This window comes from Eulemur rufifrons, chromosome 7 (assembly GCF_041146395.1).
Source record: "Eulemur rufifrons isolate Redbay chromosome 7, OSU_ERuf_1, whole genome shotgun sequence".
Taxonomy (NCBI): domain Eukaryota; kingdom Metazoa; phylum Chordata; class Mammalia; order Primates; family Lemuridae; genus Eulemur; species Eulemur rufifrons.
The window spans coordinates 66,906,216-66,933,088 of NC_090989.1; the positions used below are offsets into that span (position 1 = coordinate 66,906,216).

Genomic DNA, 26,873 nt, shown 5'->3' on the forward strand with positions numbered 1-26,873 from the left:
ACACGTGCAAGTTATTATTAGGACCTTTGTTACAGTGATTGATAGCTAAATGGACAGGAAGTTGTAAATGTGCCTATTTATGCAGAATCTCAGCTCTACAGAACTCAGCAGCTTTCCATCAGCGGAACGGCGCTTGTGTGGGCTCTGGGCTAGGATGTGGCCCCTCGCTGCCTCTTATAAAACTGCACACAAGCTATGCAGAGGGCGGCTGGCTGGGCAGGAGCTGCGGGGAGGGGCGGGGAAGCCGTGGCCTGGAAGCCAAAGGAGCGGGTGCGAGGGTGGCCCAGCATCACAGCTCCGCAAAGGGCAAGGATAGCAGAGCCGACGGCGGCTACTAGTTTGGCCACAGACTGGGGAGGACAGAGTCCAGCCCGCAGCGGGGTGAGGAAGTGGTGACAGGGAGCGTAGGAACTCCACGAGTTACCGGGTTGTGCAGGGACAGGAGATGAGGCAGAGAAGAGGGGTTTTGTGGATGGGATACATCTGAATATTCTTCTGACAAAAAAGACTTGGGAGCAAGTTTTGGGGAGAAATGGAGGGGTCAGGGGACTGGCCAGCCCTGAAGCGCTCACAGCAGAGATGTCGTGGGGACGGAGGGGACGAGCTGAGGGTGAGGCGTGGCAGAGGGAGAGGATGAAGGTCTAAGTTCCAACAGCAGAGGAGTTCAGGTAGCAGGTGATGAGTGAAAAGCTGGGAGGGTGGGTGGGCTGGGACTCAATTGGAATCCTCCCTCCTCCACTCCCTGTGCCACCTTGGGCGGGTCCTTACACCTCTCTGGTGACCCATTTCCTCTTCTGTCAACGAGGCTAATGCCTCCCTTGCAGGAACGTTGTCAGAAATACCAGTGCTATTGCAAGTAAAGCCCCTAATGCCATCTCTGGCACACGGGGCACCCAGGACACGGGAGCTGGAACTGCTGTGAGTGCCCCTGGAGCGGGTACTCAAGGACTCGGAGACCAGCGTACTGGACAGCTCAGCCACAGGGAAAGGCAGGGCACTGGGACAGCAGGACTCGGGGCAGAGGGTGGGAGTGCAAGGCAGGCACAGACGTCTTTGGGGAGTGTGGGGGGTGACTGGGAGGGCAGCAAGTGACAGGACAAGTTGAGGGATGGCACAACCTCACATGAGGGCAGGGAGTCGGGGAGTGGAGGGCAAAGGGCTGAAGGTGTCCCTGAGGGGCTGCTGACTGGGGCGGGAGGGCCCTGCAGCCTCCCCCACACACTCTCAGGGCCGCCAGCTGCAGGGGCAGGGTGGGGGTTTCTGCAAAGGGCTGAGGATGAAGAGGAGCCCGTCCGCCATGGCACACGGGTGGAGAGCAGCGCTGGGACACAAGGAACCATTTGGAAAATGGGGTGTCGAGAGCAGTGGTTAACATGTGGGTTCTGGGTTGGCCTCCTGCATCTACGTACCAGCAGTAACTGCTGCTTAACCCCCTTGCATCTTGGTTTCCTTATTTTTAAATGGGGCTAATAAAAATGCCTCCCTAGTAGGGTTCTTGTGTGAGTTAAGTCACTTAACCTGTAGAAAGCACTTAGAATAGTTTGGCATATAGTAAGTGCTCAACAAATGCTAGCTCTCTTCATCATCATTGTTGATATCATTGTGGGGGGACAGAGGGGGAGGGGAAGGTTGGAGCAGATCTTCTTGGAAGATGGGCGAGCTCTTCTTGCCAGCTTGGATCAAAGCCTGCCAGGGCTGAAAGCTCCCACAAGGCAACCTAACCCACAGCCAGCCTGAGACGAGGACACCAAGACTAAGGACCCATGGCCACCTGCAGAACACCCAGGACCTGACGGAGCTGCCTGCCCAGCCCCAGAGCCTTGATGGGACAGCCGACACAAGGACCCTCCCAGGCCCCACTGCGGGAGCCCCCTGCAGTGTGCCGGAGGACAGCAGGGACACAACTTTGAGTCAGTGACGAGGGAAGCAAACCTGGCCCTCAGTGTGACCTCAGAGGCAGGGCACACGTGGCCCTCAGCTCTGGCCCAGGAACAAAGCCACCACCCCACCTCACCCCAAGCTCTACTCTTGGGCTGCAGAGGCCCAAGGTGGCCATGGGGAACCCCAAAGGACTGGCTGGAGGACAGTGGGGCTGCAGGAAGGAAGGAGCCAGCTTGGGATGGGGCAAGAATGAGAAGAGGTTCTCTCTTCTCCCCACCCTTACTGAGCTCGGGAGCAGGGGGTCAGAGCCAGGCAGCCGTCACACCCTCAGGGTACAAATCCTCTCTCCACAGCGGGTGCAGAAATAGTTTCCATCTTACTCCGGAATGCACTGTGGCTTCCCTGGCTTCTCTCAGCGCAGCCTCCAGCCCCTCCGGGAGTCCGTCCTGCCTTGCAGAGGGTGCGGGAGGCCTGGGCTCAGCTCCTGAGACAGGAAGGGCGTTCCCTTCTGTCCCCTCAGGCCACCTCCCTCTGCCCGCTGTCAGTGTCCCTCTCACGCGTGTCCACACGCACTTCCTCCTCCCTCTCAGCCTCCCCGCCTCTCTCACATTATCCCCCCAGTTCCTCCCCCTCTTCTCAGCCCCCAGGGCCCCCTGCCCTCTCCCGAGCCCTCTCCCACTGCAGCCTCCATGCTCCTCCTTTCTCTCAGCTCTTCTCAGAACAGGCAGCATGTAAACAGGAAGTGGTTAAAAGAGATGGAAGAGTTGGAAGGCCTTTTCCCATTTGGGGTGATTTCCCTGCCCCCCCGAAGTCAGGTCTCCTGTGTGCATCAGACATGTCTGTGTGAGACCCTGGCCGGGCTTCTGGAGCGCCAACGACTGCCACAAGGAGAGCAGGAAACCAACTTCACGTGCTTTGAGCCACTGGAGCTGGAGTGAGTCAGGGCCCTGCTATGCTGCGGCCCCAGGGCGCGGGGATGAGACCAGGCAGGACGCAGGGCGGGAGGGCGGAGTGGCTACAGACATCCTTGGTGCTCACACGCTAGGCCAGACGCGCAGCCCTCCCTGGAGCACCAAAGCCAGACATGGGCTGGGATATCTGTGGCCAAAACAGATACAAGGGATACAGCCTCTGTCTAGGGCTCTGAACAGGAAGGGGAAATCCCTTCTAAGAAGCGCTATTCCTGGTCCCCTGCTGATAAGCAGATTGGAGTTACGTAACAGACTCTCCCCATGTGCTCACGTGTCCCAGCTCGGCCTGTGCTGCCTGCTGTTTTCAGGGTGACTCCAAGCCTGGTCTCTGTGGGACCCTGCTCGCCCCACCATTCTACCTTTCCCCCGTGCACCAGCCTTGGCTCCAGGAAGAGTAAAGAGCGGAGATTTCTGACATGCATGGCGGGCGCATGCTCCCAGCTCCCTCACAAGGGATCTCAGCGTGGCTCCAGCAACGAAATAAACCTCCAGGGGCAGGAGAGAAGTTGCTTTTAAAAAGTTTTGCTCTTCTCACCATGGTTTTCCTGAGCCCGTAAACAGAGCATTACCATGCCAAGGGTGAGTTACTGATGGGGAATGATGCCTTTGATCTGGTGTTGGACACTGCTCTATTGGAGCACAGAGGAGGCTTATGTCACCTCTTCCCTCTGCTACTTGGCCCAGCTGCTTGGAGGACCCCGTGGCTGAGAATAAGGGGCAAGAAGAGCAGATTTCACTCCAAGTGGGGAAGGGCCCCAAGTCCAGAGAGGGGTATGTGTGGCTTTCCCTCCCTGCCTCCCCCAACTCCCACACCGGCCTTTGTAAATAAATGGCGTGGTCTTTGTTGTGGGGGAAAAAGATTAAATACCTGAGCATATTCAGAAGCCAAACAGAAGACTTAGTTAAGAGGGAGAGTGCAGATACAAAACCACCATCACACTAATATACTTTGTTTACTGGTTTGCTTCATCTCATTAGCCTACAAACCCATACACGAAGACAGTGTTTATGTTTGCGCGCCCAGTGCCTAGCATGGTGTCAGGCACACAGAAGATGCCCAGAACATGCTATTCATTGGTGGTGGTTGTGAATATCATCAGGACAAACCTCAAGCCCTGGGGGAAGACATCCAACGCTGGAAATTAGAAAAGGAACAGAAATACTATTGATACCAATGGAACTTCAATGTGACTCTTGAGATATTTCAAATTCTTAGCAAATGTCCAAGAAACCTGGAGGCTTCAGGAGAACATAAGAAAAAGGGGATTAAGAATTCTCTTTCCTTTGGCAGGACATGGTCACCGTCACACCGAAATCATAGCCTTGGCACCTTCTGCTGCTCCTGCACATTGTTCAGATTTCTCCAGCAAAAGGCTCTTTGGAGATGCAAACAATGACGCACCCTTAGTCTCCCGGGCCAGCTGCTCCTCTGTCCTTGGCTTATTGTCAACAAACCAGCCCTAACGGTCAACTGAGGGTGTTTCCCAACAGGCGGTGCCCTCACAGGCCCCTCGCCCTTTGCCCTTCATCTGCTGGACCACGGGGCACATCGTTTCTGAGCAGCAAATACACCCACTACAAAAATAATAAGGTGATGCTGCTTTAAGCCAAACGTCAACATTACTTTCTGAGACGACAGCGCCAGCTAGAAAGCTAAGACTCCACTGTCAAAGGCGACAGAGCCTCCCACAGGATACCTTCGTCTGCCTGGTCTGAGCACCTGATTTCTCAGTGCTGATGCCTGGCTGCCAAGTCCCCCTAACCACCACTGCATTTCAATAGAGGGCAGCAGCGAAGGGACTTGGTCTCTGGTCCAACTCTATCAGTCACAAGGAGATTAAGGCAAGGGAGGGAAAATGGAAAATTTCCCTATTCTTTGATGAATTCACCTTCCCAGTGTCAAAGAAGTCTGAAAACAGCTGAGTGATGTTACCCACAGTCCTCTTCTAGGGCCCTGAGAATGCTGACGCAGGAAGAAAAGCAGAAGGCTGCAGCCAAAGAAATAGAGGTGCTGCAGGTCAACCCTTTGGGTCTGGCCTAACCTGCCCAATCCACCAGCAGGCACTTCTGGGGAAATGCCAACCACATCTGGAAAGTGTGAATTCGCCACCCTCTTGGTGGTTGCAACAGGATGAGAAGGTTACTATTTTCAAACTGGAAAACTGTCACGTTGCTGTGGTTGGTTAACAGTTGCCATATTCCACCCCAAGTTGGCCACTGTTCAGAGACTAGTGCAGCATTCCCAGCGGCCAGAGGTGGTTTGGAATGTCACATGTGTAGGCCACACTGAAGCTTGGCTGCCAGGAGCCCGGCCAAGCCATGAGATGGCAGGAAAGCGGCTTCCCAGGAAAGAGCAGCCTCCTAGGGAAAGGGGAGGTAGACGTTGGGGGTCAAGGTTTTAGGCCAAGCCTCCCCCGCAAGGGTAGGATCAGTAACGGCACATCAGTCTCCTGGTACAGTAATAACAAGTAAATGGGATCATTCACGTCAAGAGCATTTCATAAATTAGAATAGGCTAGCAAAGGTTCATTTGAGGAAAGTGGTAACAACAGCCAGAGAGCCACTGAATACTAAGAGGAACTCTCTGCATTGTTCATCAAAAACAGTCATAAAGTGACGGGCAGCTGAGCCAGTCCCTCAGTCCACATGTGTCCTTCAGGCCTGGTCTGCTGTGCTGACATCTCCTTACGTAACCCAGAGAAACTCGCTTAGGAAAACAGGGACTTAAGCTTTCCTGAAACTGATAAAGAGCAATTACTCGGTAGGACTTGGAAAATTAAAATAAGTAAACTTTGGTGGAAATGAGTTACTTACTTAGAAAAGGTAGTACAAGGTTCTTCTGCTTTGAATCTGTAATCAAGAATCACAAGGAGCTTTGGTCCAGGTTCTGGGCCTCAGTTTCCCCAAATGTAAACAGTCAAAGCAGGCAATACACAGCTGACCCACTGCATGTGACTGCACTATTAGGAAAGGCAAGAGATGCAAAAAATCTTCCTATTTAGTGCTTGATCATGATGAGTGTAAAATACTACCAAGTAGCCCACTTGTTTCCAAAGAAATGATCTCAATATAGTGAAAAGGGCATTGAAATAGATTCTCCTCACATTATTATGACATCTATCTATTGCTAAAGGCCAACTTTGTGATGTCAAGTAACATACCAAGTTGGGGTGCGTATTTCTTTAGCTTAGGGACTCTCCTGAAAGATTTGGGGGGCAGGTTGTGGGATGGAGTGATAGCAGTCTCCCTTCTCTGGGTCAGAGATCAGGAAGGTGCCCTGAAAAGAGGAAGGAACACTTCCAGCGGGTCAGACTCAGAGCTACTTCCAGACTAAAGGGAGCATTTGGATCTGGGTGGAGCTCTTAGGTCAGTGTTTTGAGAGTCATGGACATTCACCCCAAAGGAAAACAGGCCTCCATCCAGTTCTGCCCCACCCCGCCAGAGCCATAACCAACTGTGTCGAAGTATCTCAAGTCAAGACTAGACTCAGAGTGTTGGATCAACCCCTAAGCAATGGAACAAAAAGAGTCTTAAGAATAACTATTCCAGCCACCAGAGGTCTCTCATAGTTTTAAATTTAAGAATGGAAAGTTTTCTAACATGTTATCCTATAAAATCAAAAAGCTAATACTACCCAAACCTGCATGACTAAGATCTTATTCTCATGGTCTTCCTAGAATTCTCCTTTGCTTTAAACATTTTATTATTTCCTTCACAAGCCAAACTTCACGACCTTAAGGATCAGGCCTGAAGTTCAAAGGCACACGCAGAATCATCACAGGTCCTGTCTGCATATTCCCCTTTCTAAGTAGAGAGAGAAGGACAGTGAGGGCAGATCCAATGTTCAGGTCATTCCTTTTTGGAATCACTGGTGAGTTGTTAAGATGTTTCTGGAATGAGGATCTGTGCAGGGAGCAAGGGCTGTGAGAAAACTCCTTTTCCAGCTAAGCTCAGAGCACAGAGCAAGGCAGGTTCTCAAAATGCTTCCCAACACCCTGGTTCTTGTCTTTCAAAATCTTTAATAAGTCTGAATGGGGAAGGTAGACACTTAAGATGATTTGTATTCCCATTCCTCAATCCCAGAAAGTTTCTGAGAAGTGGAAAATTCCAGTGGCAACAAAAATTTAGAAATTCAAGACTGTAAGCAACTCCAACCCTATACTGTTGGCACCTAGTACGACACCTGGCATATGAGGACCGCTCAATGAACTCTTGTTGAATGAGATGAATGTAGCAACCTGCCTAAAACAAAATTACCCTTAGTAAGAGCTCACTGTTTCCACATCTGTAGCTGCATTGTGTGAAATCAGGTACTTATTAAGCCCTTGTTTTTCCAAAGCACTTTAACCATTCTCTAACCACAAGAGCAAGAGGCTGGCTGACTCCAGAGATGAGCAGCCCAGCTCACCGGGTTTGTGTGACTAGTCTAAAAGATACACTGTTTCATTATATGGTCAAGCCCCGCATTTTGGTACCTTTTTGCCTTTCAAGTGAACTTGAGCAGTGGCTGCATACAGACGGAATTCTCAGAGAATTTCTGACCTTGGGATGCCTGCTGAGAACTTCCTGAAAGCAGCCTGTTTTAATACCATGGATGTTTCTGATGTTTATCTTCACGGAAGAAAATGTTCCTGGGGTGTGGGGGAGGCGAGGGTGTAAGATTTATCCAGTAGCCCTGGTGGTAAGGCACAGTACAAGGAGCTTGGCAGACGCTGTCCTGTTTGATCATCGCAACAACCCTCCGGGGTAGGTTTTTTCTCCTATTTGACAGACAAGAGAAATAGGGCTCAGAGAGGTTAAGTGGAGACCCACGGTCACAGAGGTAGAAAGGGGCAGTGCCAGGTTAAAATCCAGATTTGTCTTACTCCAAAGCCATTTTCTTTCCATTACATGAGAATGCTTCCAAAGGCTCTTGAAGCGTTCCCGTGGAGGGGACAAGGAGAAATATCTCTGTGCTAGTTAACAACGTGGTCCCTGGCAACTCTGTCTACGTTATCACTGCAATCCTGAAGCACACGCATTGTCCTCGACCACCCTGGTAAATGGTGTCCCTTGGAAGTATCTTTACCAATCACAGGTGTATCCTTCCTTATGATGACAATTACTGAAGAATCCTGTAACAAATTATTTTCAGAGCCACCATACTGAGTAAAAATGGAATAGGACTCTCCTGGCCTTCCTGTCATGTGCGTAATTAGGATTTACATCATATCAGGTGAGAGAAATTGCTACGTTGGCTCCTGAAGCTCTGCCTGAGGGATGCCTTTGGGGTAGAGGGGCCCTTTCTCTGGAAGATATATATCTCTCTCCTTGTATTTGCCAATAGCATCTGTGTAGCCATCAATAAACTGAGCAGAGAGTAGTATTAACATATGTGAAGAAAACCTGAAGATGTTTCTAGGGGCTCCCACTAGAGGCACACAATGGTGGCAATCCGACCAGGAGGCCCTGTCCCGGGAATTAAATGTATCCAATGTGGTTCATTCAAAAGGTACTTTTGGAGACCTTTGCCATGAAGACCACATTCAGGATGGTCCTGTAACATGAAATATGTCAATTGCAATGCAATGACAGAAGGTATAGCATTGACCCGAGCCCCAGGAATGGCCACCAAGCTACTGATTCTGAGTGTGAAAATTACATTTCTAAAAAAAACAATACAAATATGGTGAGAAATACTTTAAGAAACATATCTGGATAACTGTTGCCGTGGGAGGTATTTCATTTGGCGAGAATCAAGAAACCTAGAACTTGGCCTTAATCTCAGAAGTACCTTTAACTGAAGAGGTTTAGGAGAACTGTTAGGTCTGCTGGAAACCGTCAGCCCAGACCCAGAACCTGTGCTCGAAGGCTGGCCCTGGCCTGCTAGGAATGTTGCCACCAGTGTCGTGGTCCATTTTTTACATTTGGGAGAAGACAGCAGATGCCCCTTGACCTCTGACTGCATGCCACATTATAAAGGTGCTTATATATAACCCGAGACCTTACTTAGATGTACTTTTGGAATCTCACAGTCATGAGACCAAAAGGATTCTGTTCAAAATTCTGTATCCTCTTTGATTTAAATTTCTCATTCCATGAAACCCAAGCAGTAGGCTGACCATTAGCAAAGTATTCGAGGTACTCCAGTGCAGGGACTGCTGAAAGCATCCGGAGTGAGACTGATTTCAACAGTTTACCACAAGGGAGTAGATCAAATCTCAGGAAACAAACTGTTTGGGCATAGAAATCAACAGAGAATGACAAGTTTGAGCAAGAATCTTTTATCCCATTAAAAACAACTGAACAGAAGATGTCCTGTTCTCATATTTCATTAGTAAAGGATCTCGGAAGGGTCGACACTTTATGAGACCCAAAAGAATAGAAACCCTCATGCTGGCCCCAGGAGGCCCACAGAGATAGTCTGTGGACAGAACCATGTTCTCAGTTGTGCTTCTAGAAACCCGTGGGAGAGACAGAGCCCTTCCCATGCCAGTGTGTCACAAAAGTAGTAACAGAGTTGTTCAACAGCTTCCAGACCTCAGTCTGATTTGCTTCACTACTCATTTTTATGACGAATAACATCTTCCAAACCTGCAATCGTTTGCATTTTCCCCTCAGGCCTGTCTCTGAGTAGGTGGCAAGGACCATGAGCCTCTTATGTATGGAAAGACCAGAGAGGTGCAAGGAGTTCCTCCAGGGTGACCCCACTGATTCTGGCCCTGGTTCTGCCTCAGACACTTCTTCAAGCACACCCCAACCACCATCTGGAGACAGACCACGACCGCACGACTTCCTTCCAGCACAGGCTGCAGGGGAAAGGGAGGGGATAAACTGTGAGAGAATGCTGAAGTCAGCTGCTTGGGAGGCTCTGAGTCAGCACCTTCAAGAGTGGTGCTTGGGAAACAGGCTTCTCTCCCACAAAAACCCCAAAGGTAGCAGTGACCCAAGAACTCAAAACCAATGCAAACAACTCCAGAGCGGGAGCCCCAGGCTGACCACAGGTGCCAGGGAACTGAGGGCTGGGACTCTTCACCCACCCATTCACAGCTGCCTCCTGAATGAGCCGTAGGCTTTGAGAGAGAACACGCCAGCTGCCACAGCCCTGTGCAAGGAGCTGCTGCAGGAACGTGTGTCACCAAGTCCTGCCTGGAGCTGGGCTCAGTTCTAAGTCCTTTCTACATTGTCAAACACAATGACCTCATCACAGAAACCATTTTCTCCAGGAAGCTTCATGTTTCAACTAGTTGTTGCTTTTAAAATGAAGGGGTGGAGGAGGCTAGTTGGGGGTGCAAGGGAAAGAGAGTCAAAATGTTCTAATCAATGATTTTCCAAAGTAATGCAACTTCAAGTACCTCTTAGGATAGAATATCATATGAGAAAAAAAGAAAGATACAAAACTGTATGTAGTCACAAACCCACACACATTAACCTAGAAAAAAGTTTAGATGGAAAGAAACCTCTTAAAATATGAGTCATAAAATTATAGATGATTTAAAAAATTTCTTTCTACTCTTTAGAATATTCTAGACTTAAGGATAATCCCCCAGCTCTCTGGAAAGGTCATTCTCTGGACTGAACAGAGCTTTGGAAGGGACGTGTGTGAGACAGTGAGGGTGAAAAGAGCCCCTTGTCTGGTTTGCCAGATGGTCCGAATTAATCCTGGTCACCAAGAAGGAGACAGACAGCACAGACTGACCACACATCCATCAACTTCCCTGTATTTTTCAAGTTTTCTTTAATGACTGTGTATAGTTTTTCCAGTGGGGGTAAAAGAAGACATTCTGCCTCAGCAATCCTGGGGAGTTAGGACTTGAAGCATCACTCATCTGGGAGCCTCACGGGCTTGGCAAACCTCCACTTTTTCTACCCCATGACATGCGAGAGTCTCCCAACACCACAGGATCGTACGGGGCGAAGGGAAGAGCAAGAGAAAGAGCACCCGGGGCCTTGTGGATACGAGGTCTGGCAGAATTCTGAGACGCGAGATGAACTCAGAAGAACTGTGGGTTCTGGTGGTTAAGCAAAAAAAGCTGAGTGTTCACTCAGCTACAGAATATTCCTGTTTCCCAAATGGCAAGTTTTCCCTGCTGAGGGCCACTCACACCCATCTCCCACTCGCCCTGTGCCGCCCAGGCTCCGCACTATCCGGAGAAACGTCCTGACTCAGACAGGGAGAGGTGGCCAGGGAGGCAGGCGTCCAGCGTACGCCAGGCCAGGGCCTTCATCTCTGTCATCCCCTTCAAGTCTCAAAATAATGCACAAACAAGTGGTGCTGGCCCATCTTTGGAGACAGTAAAAGCAAAATCCCAAGACAACCAAGGCCATGGGCTGATAAACCGTGGAGATGAAATATGCGTGTGTCGTCTGACTCGGAAGCGCCTGCTCCCAGGCAGCACGGACACAGCAGCCTTCTGGGGTGAAGACATATCAGAGGGTTCTTTCTGGCCTGAAGAAAATGGAGAGACAGCTCTGTCATGTTTGCTATTTTCTCTATAAAAGAAAAACACTGCTAAAAAGTCAATTACAGACACTGCAGGCTTCTTGGAAATTTTACTGGGGTTCTAAGGGGGATGGAAACTCCATTCCACCGTGCTGGAATTGACTAGGCAAAGCCTGTGGACTCTCGGGGTGAGGCGGGCCTCCCCTGCACACCGGGCACCAGCCTCGGCTCCCCAGGGCTGCGGCACTGACTCATGAAGGAGCCAGCACCGAGTGCGTCCTCCTTTTGTGCCAAGTTGTGTGCTCGGTGCTTTACACACATTCTCTTACTCCTCACGACTCTATGCCCAAAGTCACACAGCCAGCGTGCGGTATGATGGGATTTGGGCCCAGGCCTGCCTGCTACTGAGCCCACATTTTTTCTGCTAACCCAGACAGAACCATCCAGCTAATACCAATCTATCATCACTTTGATGGAGAAAGAGTCAATCCCTGTTGCATGTTTGCCACATCAAATCCTGATGTTTCCACTTACTTTACTGTGCTATGGCATTCCCATGTCCTGCACTTTCTGGCCCAATTCCAATTTTGAACATTTTGGCCCCACCCCCATGGGTGTACTCATGCTCATCTCAGTGAGGTCTGCTGCAGGAAGCTGCACCCTCTAAGCCGCGTCTGTGCAACCCACCGTGGAGGGATGGTTAGTCCTCCCAGGGGACACATCATTTACATGTTCCCGATTTGCTTCAGATGCACCTCGTGCTTTCTCTTCCCAGCTGAACCCTAAGTCCCTTTCAAATCAACCTTTCCCCAGTGGAAGACCATTCTCAAAGAGGGAATTCTAGAAACCACAGAATAATACTTCAGAGAAGAAACTACAGTCCTGCCTAACATTGTTCTGCCCGTAATCTCTGCAGGTGGCCTGGTGTTGGACGGAACGGCCCCTTTGAGACATGCTTTTAAAGTATCTCGTCAGAATGCAACTGCAGAATGGGAACTGCCAACTCGCCACGTAACTGGAATCAGTGTAAAGTCAACGAAAATCAATGTAAATGTGCGCAGATTTGGGAAATCCAGCGCTCGAACATGACACGATGAAAACTTGGCTTGGCTCCAGTTCATTCAAAAAATAAAAACCCTCAAACTTTTGGTAGTGAAATTAAAAACAAGCTCAAGCGTGTAAGGCAACTGTTTAACAGAAAAGTGAATGTACTGCTGGGATGCGTCAGTGGAAATGGAAGGTCCGGGTCACAGGAAACAGATGCTCGGCTGAACTGTGGACTGAGCCTTCATTATCCAGCACGAGAAATAACACCCGATTCTGTGAAGCACAATTAACAAATGACAGAGCCTCGGAGAAGGAAGAGACTTGTCTGGCCTAGGTAAGAAGAGAGAACAGAGCAACAGAACGAAGCTTTCAGATGTCTGACAGTTTGTTCCGTGAAAAAGGGCATCTAGAAAGTGCACCATTGGGTGGAAGTTACTAAGAAACAAGTTTCTGTTCAATATAAAGAGGAAATTGTGGCAGGCAGAATAACAGCCCCTCCAAGACATCCACATCCTAATCCCTGGAACCTGTGACTGTGTTACCTTACATGGAAAAAGGGACTTTGCAGGTGTGATTAAGGGCCTGGAGATGGGGAGACATTCCTGAGTTATCCTTGTGGGTCGTACGTAAGAGGACGGCAGGAGCATTAGAGAGAGATGTGATAACAGAAGCAGAGGCAGAGGCAGAGGCGGAGAAAGATTAGAGGATGCTACGCTGCTGGCTTTGAAAATGGAAGGAGGAGCTACAAGCCAAATAATACAGACAGCCTCGAGAAACTGGAAAAGACAAGGAAATAGGTTTTCTCCTAAAGCTTCTAGAAGGTATGCAACCCTGCTGCACCTTGATTTTAGCTGAATAAGATCCACATCAGACTTCTGACCTTCAGAACTGTAATAGAATAAATGTGGATCGTTTTAAGTCAGTAAGTAGGTATGGATTTTCTGGAGCAACAGGAAGAAATGACTACAATGTCTAACAAGTGGATGGCCATTATCAGCTCCAATGAGTTCCCCATCCCAAGGAGGCAATCAAGAAGAGATTGATCAGCTCTACCTGTCGGCACTGCTGTGCAGGCCAGTCCTGCGTTAATTGGGAACTAAGCTACATGACTCACAGGAAGGCCCCTCCAACCACGAGCCCACACTTTATGGCAGTGCCCTCTGCTATTGTATACAGCATGCTGCTCCCCACCCGCTGCCTTGTGGTGGGCAAGGCTGTCCACGGTCTTCTCCCAGGACAGCCGTGGTAGTGACACTTTCCACCACCACCCTGAGTAAAAGGCAGGCTTTGGGAGGCTGTCCTAATAGCACCTGGGCCTTGGTCTGGCTCAGAGCAAAAGGGCTTGCTGGGGACACCTACCTGAGCAGAGGACACCCTTGTTCCTGGCACAGGAGAAGTTGTCACACTCGCAGAAAGGCCCGTAGATCTTCCCGAACTCGCTCTCGAAGCAGGAGCACTGGTTGCAGCTGCAGTCCCCGCGGCCGCTGCACAGCGGCTTGCCCTCCGCCTCCCGGCACAGGTTCTGGTACACGCTCTGGTTCTCCCCCTCCTGGCACTCGCACCTGGTGCCCAGGTGGCTGGGGTTGCACTCGCACAGGCCGCAGACGTAAGTTCCGTTCCCACTGCACCTGGCACTGTTGGGCTCCAGCCCCGCACTGCAGCCGCATGAGCAGTTGTAGGTGACCCCCACCTCCAGACTGTCCCGGAATCCCACGGGCCGCAGGGCGAACATGTGCTCCACGTGTCTGCTGGGGCAGCTCCGGGCCTCCACCAACACCTCAAAGGACGCCTGGGCAGAAGGAAGAGAGGGAACACCGTGGCCCTCCCGATCACCCAGGGGGCCACCCAAGCACAACTCCTCTAGGCCCTTGATGAAGAGCAGCTGCTAACTCCAGCCCTCTCCACGCAACAGGTAGAACCACCGAAATGGCCCAACTATTAATGGGAAGAGACCTCAGAATCAGCATTTTCTGGAGAAGAGACTACTCAGGCATGCTAACGTAACAGGCATTGCGCTTGGTTCTTTAACATTCGTTATCTCTGTGCAGCCTTGTGACCCTGAGGAAATGGGCTTCCACAGGAAGGTACAAGGACTCATGCACGTTTCCACAGTTCTTGTTCTCCCCTTTCATTTCTCTTCTATCCTATTCTCTTCCCACCCCTCCTGCAAGACGCCTCTTCCCTGTCCATTTTAAGTCGTTCAGTCAGTGAACATTTCCTGGGCGCCGCCTCTGTGCCAGGCCTGGTGCTAGACGCAGGACACGGTGGCACTCCTACTCACCAGGCGCTCGGTGCAGAGCACCCGCCTGCCCCCGTAGAGAGGGTTCCTTCCCTGCTGGCAAGGGATGGGCTGACTCCCGAGCTCTCTAGACTCACCCGAAGCCCCCCTGCCCCAATTCCTCCGCTGTGAGTGGTTCTCACGGCTGCATTTTCCACAATCAGCCCATGGCCCTGAGGTCTTAAAGAAGAGCCATCTGATGCAATGAGCCATATACGGGAAAAGACTTTTTCTTTTTAAACAAAACATGTAAGGAAGTGTTTCTAACTCTGGAGTTTCTCACGGGTTGCCTTGGAAACAGGCAGCAAGGTGGGCCTGGCCGGGTGGCAGATGGTGCCAGAGAGAGGCCTGTCAGCCGCCCACAGGGCTGGGATGTCAGGAAAGCAAGGACCAGGCCCGGTTTGATTCTTCCAGGAACTAGAGCACAACTCCCCCACCCCCTCCTCCTCACCCCACTGAGGAAAGGGGCCACGAGGGGTTCAAATTGCCCAGCAGGGCCCCTGGAGCAGGGCGCTCTACATTCAACGGAAGGGCACAGGCAGGCGCCGGCACACGTCACACGCCCTGGCGGGACGTCACGCGAAGTGCTCCTCCCTGAGCGGGCTCTTCCTTGCTCCCTGGACAGGCAGGGCCCAGCCCACTCCATAAACTGCCCCACTGTATCTGGGCCCAGATGTCTTTATCTTTCAAAAGGCTCTTCAGATCATTCTGAAGCTCAGAGTGGGTTAGAAACCACTTTCAGCTGTTACTATTCTTAATTCTATTATTTGGGTTGGAATAAGGCTAATTTTTAAAAAGTCATCAACTTGCTTTACCGGGCACTCTTCGGTAATAATGTTTGAGAGCACTGAAAATATCTGATTCTAAACATTCTACAGATCCCCACCACTCAGAGATCGTTACCACTTCTAAAGGCCTCCCCTCAAATGCTGCAACATCTAGGGACACCCTGGGTGGGGTGGGGGTGTGTAGGGCTGAGCAGAAAGGCAGGCCCGGCTCCCTAAATCCTGGATAAAGTCCTGCTTGACAGCAAACCACCGTTCCAGAGGCCTACACAGCAGACACCCAGGGCTCAGCGGTAGCCAAGAGTTTCAACAAGATGTGCTTTTGCACAGGTGAGCAACGACCAGGAGCCCAAAGTGAGAAGGCCCTGCGAGCACCAAGCCAGCTGCAGACAGTTTGGACTAGCTCCACTTCACCCTCCATCCCTGGGGGTGGGGAGAAGGAGGAAAAAGGGGAAAGATTGACAAGAGCAAGTTCAAGCAAGTTCTGAGGCCTCGAGGTACAGGGAAGCTCTCAAGGAAAAGAAACAAGATGGGAATCCACGTGGGCACTCAAGTCTGTTAATGACAACAATAATAGTTACCGGTTGCCAAGTACCCGCTGTGCACGAGGCACCGTGCTGGGCATTTCCACAAGCATCTCTTGCATATGCCCTAGACGGAGGCACCCTGACCTTTCCAGAAAGGAAGCCGGGCTGGTGGGATCTGGGAAGTTAGTCTGGCGAGGTGTGGGGCCGGGCCAAGAACGGGGCCTGTGCCCCCCTTCGCACATCACCTCTCAGAAGTGGGGAATGAGGAAGGTACCCAGTGTCCAGATCTGGGTACGGAGGGAGAGCCAGCCTAGATTCCTACAGGGACCACTCAATGGTGACCCCAAAGTGGTGGCCAGAGGCTTCTCCAAATCTCCCTGCCTTGGGTTGGGAATGACCTGAGCATGCAGATGGGAAGGGGTGGGGCTAAGCCTGACTGAAGCCACCTGTGGGGCCACCAAGGATGCAGAGGGGCGGGGCCGATGCCATCCCTCCCTTCTGGGGCCCAGAGAGAAACAGGGACTTGTTCAAAGTATCTTGTAGCTTGCCTCAAGCTACAATGGAAGACCTGCACTCCTAGGCTATGAGTTGCTGGACTTGTTAAATGAAAAGTCTTTGCCCTGCAAGGCATCTGTAGGTCAGAAACAGAATAAACTACCAAAGAATAATCTGGACCAAGAGCCAAAGTCACTGAATTACTGGAAGACTGTGGGGATGTCCATCTGTGAGTGCGACCTTCTCCCGTGGAAACTTGCCTGAGGGATAAAGTAACGAAAGCGAGAACTAAATCTGCCGCCTCTGGCTGATGTGTCTGTGTCTGCCAGGGACGTGAGGAAGTGGGGAGCCCCTGAATCAGCGCTGGCCCCTGATCACCCACGGGCGCTGTCTGCCTGCCTTTCAAGCAGGTCCCGGCGGCCTTCCCCAGCCAAGGCATCAGCAGGATGGAGGTGCTGTCTGTCTGCCCCATGCGGCCTGGCACACGGCCAGGTGCCTGCTAACCAGAGAAGGGCTCTGTCTACTCCAGCCACTGGGTCTCAGACCCCGCTGGGCACAGGAATACTATAAAAAGCACTTGGGGAACAGCAAGGAAGTCTGTTCGCTTACCCCTCCTTTCAGAGCGTCCACTGTCCCTACTGGATGAGGACAGAATCCAGGGAGGCTGGACGGCATCTGGAATGAGGCTTCCTCATGTCTCTCCCCCATTGCTGAGGGCTCCAACTGACACTGAAGACGCCCCAGTTCCGGGAGACTTGCCATTCCTCCACTCCGAGCTTTCGGTGGAAGGTCCCAGGCAAGCAGCCCTCCCACCCAGTCTTGTTATTAGAACTTCACTGGGATGCTTGCGGTTCCCCCCCTAGGCTGCTGGCCCAATGCATCCTTTCAAAAGGGCTTCCCAGCCCCCAGCCCAAACCCACCAGACCCTGGGCTATGCAGATGCCAGATCCACTCAGAGCTCAACAAAACAAAGAGCTGGGACGGGCACAGGATACAGAGCCCCAGAGGAGTGGACAGGAGCGGGGGGCGGGGGTGGCAAGGGGGGTTGGGGGGATGCCATGGGAAGCCCATGGCAGGGTTCACTGGGTCTTTTGTGCTGGGTGTCAGTGCTGGCTGCAAAGCCAGCCACTCGCATGCTGATGTGTCAAAGCCAGTTAATGAGAAAATGGACTCCCAGGGGTTGGGTCCACTCTGTGAGCCCTTGTTGGTGTTACAACAATTAGGGGAATTAGGGGAGGAAAATTAGGGAAACGAGAGAACCCACTAGAGAAGAGCACCTCACTGGATCTGGGGCTTTCTAAGTTCTATTCAAAGAGCATTTCTCATTGAGGACGTCCTTGGCCCTCAGCCCTGGCCACCTCCCTGCTTATTGCTAGACAGATGTCTTAACCGGGAGAACACAGGGGAGTCACAGAACCACTGCTTCTCACTGGAAGTGCCACAGAGCCCTTGCCTGCCCCCCACCACCTCTGCAGGAAGCTGTGATTACCATGACGATGACGTGAGAGCTGTCCGGCTGCCGCTCATCCAGCTGTCCCAAGGCTGCCCCACCTACGGGCCATGTCCTCATCCATAGGCCAGACCCTGCGATACCTGTTGACAATTGAACCCTGTCTGCTTCCCCTGCCCCTTCTTATCCAAGGGAGTCCCTAGACCCTTCAGCTGTGCCCCATACTCTCGTCTACCCCCCACCAATGCCTGACTTGGCCACAGCCCTCCCAACTCGTGGTGCCAAAGAATGGAACCCACCTGCCAAATAATGGCCAGACCCCTTAGCTGGGCACATCTGTGGGGCTCGAGCTGGCCACTCTCCCCTCAGTCCCCAGGCCATTCCTCTCCCCTCCATGGCCACCCCCTCAGCTGCTTTCCACTTGCAAAAGGGCGATGCTCTCCACACCCTAGCAGACTCGCCCTGCGGATTTGCACGCGCTGTGCCCACTAGTGGGACCACCTTGCCCTCCCTTTCTATGTCTGGAAAACTCCTACTCGTGCTCCAAGCCTCAGCCCAAACAGCACCCCTCTGCAATGCTGAGCCCTTCTTCCCTGGGCTCCCGAAGTACCATGCCTGGCTTTTATCATAGCACTTGTCACCTCTATGCATGGTTATTTCCTCCGCCAGACCCTGAGGCCCTGACCTGTCTGTTTCCTCTGTTCGTCCTGGGTGAGCAAGTATTTGGCATGTGAACATTCGTTGAACACAAGTGGACTTCAAGTTCTGAAATGCATGCCCTCGGGACAAATGTCCAGAGGGAAACAGTCAACATACTCAGTAACACACCCGGTTACCAAAGCCCAACTGTCAACTCTCTGGAGACAGTGCAGCCTGAGAAGAGGGAGGGAGAGTCTGCCTTCTAGGCAAGGGGTAAGAAAATCAGACTGGCCCCAGCTGGAAGTGTACCCCTTCTGTCGCAGGGATCAGGAGTTGACAGACCCCTCTCCTTCCTCAAAAAGGGAAAGCCCCCCAACCCCTCACGCCAGGGCTGACTCTGTGGGCGTGTGTCTATGGAGGCGCACAGGGACCCCACTCAGAAGGGCCCACACTTAGTTTAATGCTCTGCTGTTGCTGGGTTGAAATTCTTAATAATGTTTGAACACAGGCCCCACATTTTCATTTTGCACTGGGACCCACAAACACTGTAGCCAGGTCTGCCCCGGCTGCCTGCACGGCCCTCAGGAGAGCTGCCCCTCACGGCTGCGTGGCCTGGCCCGGCCCTCGCGAGCGCACCATGCCCGGCTCTGACGAGCAGAGTGGACGCTCTGTGCCAGCCTGTCTCCATCCACAGAAAACAAAACCCCACAGCCCTTGCAGTAGAGCCAGGAGCCATGTGACCGCGGCCCTTGGACAGCAAGGCAGTAACGCCAGGACAGTGAGAGGAAACTAACAGCCAGTGGGAGGCTGGCCCCGGGCCCACCGCTGTTTCCACAGGGCCACGGCCCACCAGCTCTCGGAGGAAGAGCTGTCAAAGGTGGTCGGTGTGGAGAGATGCACCTTCCTCTTTATTATTGTTTCAAATGCTCTAAAAATCATCCCAATATATCAGAGATTTTTCACTTTTGTGAAAAACTGCCATTTTAAAATCTTTTTCTGGACAGTTTCCCTGTTTCTCTAAAGTATCCCAGCAAAAAGCAAAATCTGCACTACAGCATCCGTACACCAGTGGCAAAGACACCGCTGTATGCTGCTCTGAAGCTTTCAGTCCCAAAGCGCACGAGGCGTGGGGGGACTGTGGCCTCGGGGGTCTCCTATCAACTCCCGCTGCTGGTGGCTCAGGCAGTGGGGCATCTGGCAAGTGTCTCAGGCCCCTCTGAGCCTCAGTTTCTCACACATAAAACGGGAAGTAACAGCTACCTCACAGAGCTCTCCAGGAAGCAGGCAAGGCGGCAGAAACGTCCCTGCCAGTACCGGTGTGTTACAAGCTCCCATTAAACGGTAACTGGTATGATTCCCTGTGTCCCCTCCATGGAGGCTCCTGTGCCTCACTGTCCTACTTTGTGCTGACACCAGTCCTTTGAAATAGCTGTGGGAGAACAGAACCACGGCCCCGAGACGCAGGAGAGAGGTGTGTAGGAAGGAGCTGGCTGCAGAGCCAGAGCCCCGGCTTTGAATGTTCACTCTGAGGCTTACTGGCTGTGCCCCTCAGGCAACTGGTTCTTTGTGCCTCAGTTTTTCTCATCTGTCAACATGAGTAACGGTGTCTTCCTCACGGGGATCTAGCTGGGGAACAGAGATTCACCGTCTAGTCTGTTTCCAGTCCTTCCCAAGACTGTGTTTCCCTCTTGAGTTCCATAAGGCACCCCAATATATATATAATGATTTTCTCTTTTTCACTTAAGGCAGCATAAATTGGCTTCAGTTTCTTGCATCCAAAAGAGTTCTGATTTTATGCTCTTATTATCAACAAACATCAGTTCCTTTGACCTTCCTGGTTTCTAGACAATTCTTCATGATAGTTGTTTGTCTCTTTTCCTTTTAAAAAAAGAACTGAACATAGAACTCCAGAAGCAGGCTGCCCCAGGCAGAGGAGGATCTTTATCTCTGGAGTTTCAAAATACTTCTATTAACACAGGCTCAATTGGCAGCACTTTTTTTTTTTTTTTTTGAAGCAATAGTGGTTATTTGCATTGAGCCTTTGAGCTATTAGAACCTGCCAGATGTTTTTTTTACTATCAAACCAAGTTTCCTATAGCTTAGTAATATTCTGAACTAAAATGTAAGATTTCAACCCAGCTCAATTCTGAGAGACATTTTTAAATCTCAGTTTTCCTGCTTTCTAAAATAAGCCGTTTTCTTCAGCTTGGTGACCTTCCACACATCATAACCAGGTTTCCAACCCTACGAGTCCAACTCCAGCCGGCAGTAAACACTAACAGACAAGCCATGTTTGGAACCTCAGTCGAGTCCTCCCTCCGGCGAACATTATCGACATTCTAAGAAAGCACGTTTACTCGGCTACAAATCTGCCTGACTGTGCTGTGGTCAACCATAGCATTTCCCTTATTCATAAGGAAGTCACTAGAAATTGTTGAGAGCCTTCCTGAAATCCGGTGTATTGGGTGTGTTCCATATCCCTGATTAGCTGCTATTCCAGCCCTCTCCCCTTCTCGTCCATTGTACCTACTTGTCCAAGTAAAGGGTTCCTTGTTTAGGTGTACGTAGGTCATGACTTCATGCACCATTCTTCAGCTTTTCTGACACACTGAACCCAACATTCCACCCTCAGATCTATAAAACTCACTTACATGTTGTTGGATGTTTTCTTTTTTCTTTTTTTAGTTATTTCTGCCTCCTTCCATTTTTTCATAACTGTCCCTTTAAATCCTGTGACTGAAAAGCTTTAGTGCATTTTAAAAATTTTCGTCTGGATTGAGTAATCATTATAATGGATAAAAACACAAATAAGTTGCAGCTTTTGACAAGTATCAAAAATAAAAAGTAAAATTTTATTAGTGCCTCTTTAATGAGATGAGGCTTCCCCTCAAATAGTTCCTACAAATGTATTATAATACTACTTATTGCTAAACAAGATGGGGATCCGCATCAACTATATTTCTATTTTTCATTTGTAGGGATTTAAGCCCCAAAGTGTATATTCACATAAATGGAAAGATGGGAAAAGGAGTTTTGTTACAGCAATGTCACCTTGTTCTATGAACACCCCTTGAGTGAAATGCCATAAATAATCATTTGCAATGAATTATCACCTGCCAACCTGATCAGGCCTTCTTTCAACCTTGTTAAAAGCAAAAGAAACTTGGAAACAACCTGTCTTAGAAAAGGATTTGTTAGCCAGTCATCAGAATCTTTCATTTTCCCGACTTCGATATCATATTTTGAATGATCCCTTTGCTTGGTGGTGCAAGGCACCACTGTAAGATCTGGAAAGGGTGAGAGGTGTGTCTGTGTGCTGGAAAGTGGGCAAAGGGCAATTGCGAAAGGGGGATGGGCAAGGATCTACGGTGGAACAGTGGACTGTGAGAAAAGCCCAGGAGACACTGCTGAGGCGTAACTGGCCACACAGCTGCGTCTCCTTGAGCTCTTGCCCTAGAGCCGGGGGGAAGTTGGCTTACATTCACCTTGGCCATCTTTATGAATGCCCAGAGGATACACTCATTTGATTTTAAGGTCTCTATAATTTTTCTGTTTCCAATCAGATTCTTTTAAGTGTGTGAGAGAGCGTTCCCTCACTGGCTTTCTATTTCCTGAGCAATGGAACTGTCAACAAAGAAGTCAGGAATGGTCTCCTGGACTGCTCCTAGCAGCAGGGACCTCCAGAAGCTGTGTGGGCAGCTCTGCATCACCACCCTGCCTGTCTCTGTGCCAGGGTCTGCATCTGTGTTCTCCCTGCCCACGTGTATCCACCTCCCTGCTCCCACCGTCAAGTCCTTGGTGAGGCACACAGGTCACGTCTTTACGCATCATTTACGTGAGCTTAACCTGACAAGGCATCCGTGCCCTCCACTGCTGTAGAGTCATCCATTCCATTTCATCGAATCAGAATGGGTGGACCGTTTCCTTCACATTTTAAAGAAAGGAAAAGTGAGGGTCTGATTATCCAAGGTACAGAGCAAGTTGCAGAAGACTAGGAATAAAGCCAAGTCTCTTAGATTCCTGCCCAAACTCTTCCACCTGATTACATCCTCCTCAAGCTAAAATGACAGTGTTTTTAAAACGCCAAGGAGACAATGTCAACTTGAGAAGCCTTAGGTGGCAATGCACTGTGGGTGCCTGTTGACTGGGGCTAACAAGTCTACCTGGGATTCTGAACACACACTACAGGATGCTGAACAGGAAGACAGAACCAGAGCTCCTAGAGGACTCTACTACGTCACAAAAGTTATCAGAACCCAGAGAATGATGACCAGTCCTAACAAGAGCTCAGGTGAACTGGGGTGAGCACTTACCGTGTCCCCAATCTTCAGGCCCTCACACTTCCTCTGACCAGGGTAGGAGACACCATCCTGGCAGGTAGCAGTGAAGAAGAGATTAAGATCTTCGGGCTGATCCCAGACCGACAGCTCCACTTTAGACCGGATGCTCTGGATGGAGAGAGAAAACAAAGCCCAACAGCTCAGTAAAGGCCACAGCCGAGGTGCACCCACACTGGTTTTCTGATGCCCACCTGGCTTCCTCTAGTTTTTCCCAAGCAAGGGAAGAGCCCGTGAGCTTGGTTCCCGGCCACTCCCTCACCCTCTTCCTTCCCGCTACTCCCATTAGCCATCTTGCTGGACCTGGCCTGTGAACTTAGAGAAGTCGGTAACTGTCCACCTGCCGTGCAACATTATTATCTGCTTCAAGGGGTTGTTAGGCTCTGTCCCCTGCTTGTCCCTCCAGAGCCACCTCTCATCCCCACCCTCAGTCTCAGACACGCAGTCCTTCAAATCTTGCCATGCACTCTCCTGGCTTTGGGCCTTCTCACGTACCCGGGATAACGTGCCTTTGCCCACCGGCCCTTCTCGCCTGTCTCCCGCAGCTAGCGCCTCACCATCCTTCGGAGTCGGCCCGGCAGGCACGCTCTCCAGGAAGCCACCCTGTCGTCCTCACGCCCACACCCAGCAGGGGAGGGCCACATTCACGAGTTTGAAACTGCACAACAAGAGAATCCAATCTCATGTGTGGATTATGTTCTCAAGAGAGTGAATGAAACAAAAATCTAGTCAAAATTACCAGTACATCAGAAGAGAAAAAAATAAAAAACTGAAACCATAAAGTATTGCAAAGGATGACAGCAACAGGGGCTCTCACACTCTGCTGGGGGAGTGTGACCTGGCATAGCCCTTTAGAAACCCATCACACAGTATCCACTGACGCTCAGGCCAACCTCGGACCTAGCATTCACCCTAGGATTCTACCCAACAGAAATGCTTGTGTCGCCAAAGACACGGGCAAGAATGCTTACAGCAATACTGTTTGTAATAGCTAGGATCTGGAACTACCCCAATGCCTATCAATAGCAGAATGGAGTAGAAAGCTGTGGTATGTTCACATTGTAGAATACTATGGAGCAATGAGAAGGAACCAAATACAGCTACATGCAACGACACAGATAAATCTTAGAAATAAAACATTGCCAGAAGAAGGCAGACACAAGGCATATCTAGTGTATTATTCTATTTATATGAAATTCAAAAGGCAACATTAATGGTTACCCTTGAGGGATAGTGATGGAGGAGGACACAAGAGGGACTTCTCGGTGCTGGTAATGTTCTGCATTTTTGAGCTTGGTGCTGGATGCTTAGGTATACTTAGTTTGTGAAAAATTTGTACAATTTTCTATACGTCCATTAGTTTAAAAAATTGTCCTTGAATATCTCTAAGGAAGATGCCACTTTAGAGACTGAGGAAAAAATAATTGGCTTGTACTTAAGGGTAATAATTTACCAAAAATTCTAAAACAACCATCTGTTTATACACTAAAGACACAGGACAGCACGTACATGCTCTGAACTCAACCTCAGCTGACGCCCTTCGGCCCGGCTCCCCTCTCAGGTGCACTCTAGGGGGCACGGCTGCTGACCAGAATGGCAGGCAGACTTGCCTCTTGCTCTTAGAAGTTTTCTTTTCTTTCTTTCTTTTCTTTTTTTCTCTTTTTTGCTGAGCATGTAGTGCTAAAGTTGAATAAGTGAAATATGCAGTTTTCCTAGCAAATTAACAGCTTGTGGAAAATATTCTCTGCAAAAAATAGTCTCTCCCTTTGCAAAAAAATCGTCTAAGTGCTTCTACAACTCTAAAAATACCATCCTTCTTAAATCCACTTCCTCTTGTAAGTGCCAGCCTTAGCTGGCCAAGGGTCACAAAAGCACCACTCAACACACACAGCACTTTCCTGCGCAATATGATTAGTTATTTACAGATCTGTCTGCCCCACTGCGTTGCGAATTCCAAGGGCCATATCACATGTCTCTCTGGGACTTAGTACAATCTCTTGTTGAGTGAATGAATGGGTGGAGAGAAGGACGGATGCTTTAATGACAATTATGCTAAAGGACATAACTTTTTTTTTAAAGGCAAGGTAAATTTTAAAATATATATTTATAATTTTGAATAAGTATGAGGATGAGATAAAACAGCATATCCTAAAAGAGCTAGGGAGATTGAAGGTATTTAAAAAATTATTTGGGAGCAGTCACTTGAACTGTGGGGCCCCATGGTCCACAAACAAAACACTGGAAGGAGCACTGACCCTCCCCGGCACGATCTGCTGGAGCTGCCACTTGAAACTCTTAACAGAGGATTTGGCCGAGGGAGAAAGAGCACTAGAAACTGGGGCTCCAACTCCACAAACCAGCAACTATCATGGGAAGGCAATGGAATCCTGTGTTCTACTCAGGCCGTAGCCTCCTTATGTTCTGATCTAAGTCTGTATTATTCCTGTTCCCCACAGAGTCTCTGGAATCAGAAACTCTTAAGATGTTACAGGTGGCAGGAACCGTGGCGATGAGTCAGTTCAAACCACTCATTTATGGAAGCCGGCCAAAGGAAAGGCCTCGTCCAGGGTCACTCAGCTGCCAGAGCAGGCAGGCAGGACCGGACACAGGCCTCCTCACCCCTCCCGTGCGCTCCCCAACCCCACGCCCGATACGCACTTCCTCCTTTGGAAACCAGCTCTCTGACTTTGGAAAGAGATCACGAGGTTGTGTCCTGGTTGTAAGGGTCAGTCTCCCCTAAAAGAGAGCAGGCCTGTGTTTTCTTTACTGTTTTATTGCCAAGGTGTAGTCAAGGTGACGCCTGCCACACGTTAGGCTGTTGGTATATATTTCTTGAATGAATGAATGAATGAATGAATGAAGTACAGGATATAACAAAGGATCAAAGCCACAGGCCACAGTTCTTACACATGAAGACTTTCATGTGTGACTCCTGAAATCCAATTAACTCCTACCACATTTGCCCCTGAAGATGATTCCTTACTCCTCACGCAGGAAGAGGAGACAATGTCGGGAGTGTCAGAAGTTTAAAGCCTGATAAGTACTCAGTCAGGTTGGGTCACATCTGCAATTGCTCTAAGTCGGGCCAGCTGTGGAGGGGGTGGGAGCAGACTTCATGGCAACACCAAAAAGAGAAACATGTGCTCTGCTCTGGGAAAAACACACCACGGCTTCTGATGTCACCCCCCACGTGCAGCTCTAGTGGCTTCCAGCTCATTCTGTTCTTTCCCACTCTGAAAAGAGGCCCCCATGACTCCTCTTTGAGTCCCACCTCCCCTTTCTCAGTGTGACACGAGGCTGGTGTGCTCTGTACATGTGGCCCCGGGCCCACCCCACGCTGAGCTCTGGGAGAGAACCTCTCACCAGCCCCTACCACACAGCGAACACCACACTGCCCCGCTCCCTTGGGAGGATCTGACTTCTCACAGCAAGACAAAACATAAATCAAAGAGTCGGAGCTTTCACACAACGAAAGATGTGTACACCAGACTTCATTCTACATGACATTAAATCAAACATACCCTTTCCATTTTGCTCCCTCCTCAGCCTGGCCAAATACCACAGCCACTTCATCTGCTACATGTGCTCCAACCAAAATCTTTTCAGAATGTCCCCACAGATCGTTTGCCAGCACGCTAGGGGAGGTAAAAGTCAACATCCACACTTAGTCATGTGTTGCATGACTCATATAAAATCCACAACAAGCTGCTCAGATGCTAAGGTGACACACGGACTGTAGTGTAGACAGAGCTGTGATTGGCTGGACAGGGAAGCAGGACAATAATCAGAGCTAATGAAGTCTCTATTGCTGGCCAAAGCTCACCCCACACTCGCCGGAGGCCTGTGCTAGGCTCAAATTCAGGAAAAAGCTGGACATTGTGGAGTACACCTGTAATCCCAGCTACTCGGGAGGCTGAGGCAGAAGGATCGCTTGAGCCCAGGAGTTTGAGGTTGCAGTGAGCTATGATGACGCCACGGCACTCTAGCCAGGGCGACAGAGTAAAACTCTGTCTCAAAAAAGGAAAAAAAAAAATCTGGGAA

The 26,873-nt window shown here is 50.2% G+C and overlaps 1 protein-coding gene across 1 annotated transcript in view; it reads right to left on the reverse strand.

Moving 5' to 3' along the window:
* Positions 1-26,873, reverse strand: part of ITGB5 (integrin subunit beta 5) — a 105,056-nt gene that overhangs the window by 13,512 nt on the left and 64,671 nt on the right. Inside the window, exons 9-10 of the mRNA XM_069472714.1 lie at positions 22,809-22,943; positions 13,681-14,110 (exon numbers count right to left, since the gene is read on the reverse strand). Of these exons, the coding sequence (XP_069328815.1) occupies positions 13,681-14,110; positions 22,809-22,943 (565 nt within the window). The remainder of the gene's footprint in view (positions 1-13,680; positions 14,111-22,808; positions 22,944-26,873) is intronic.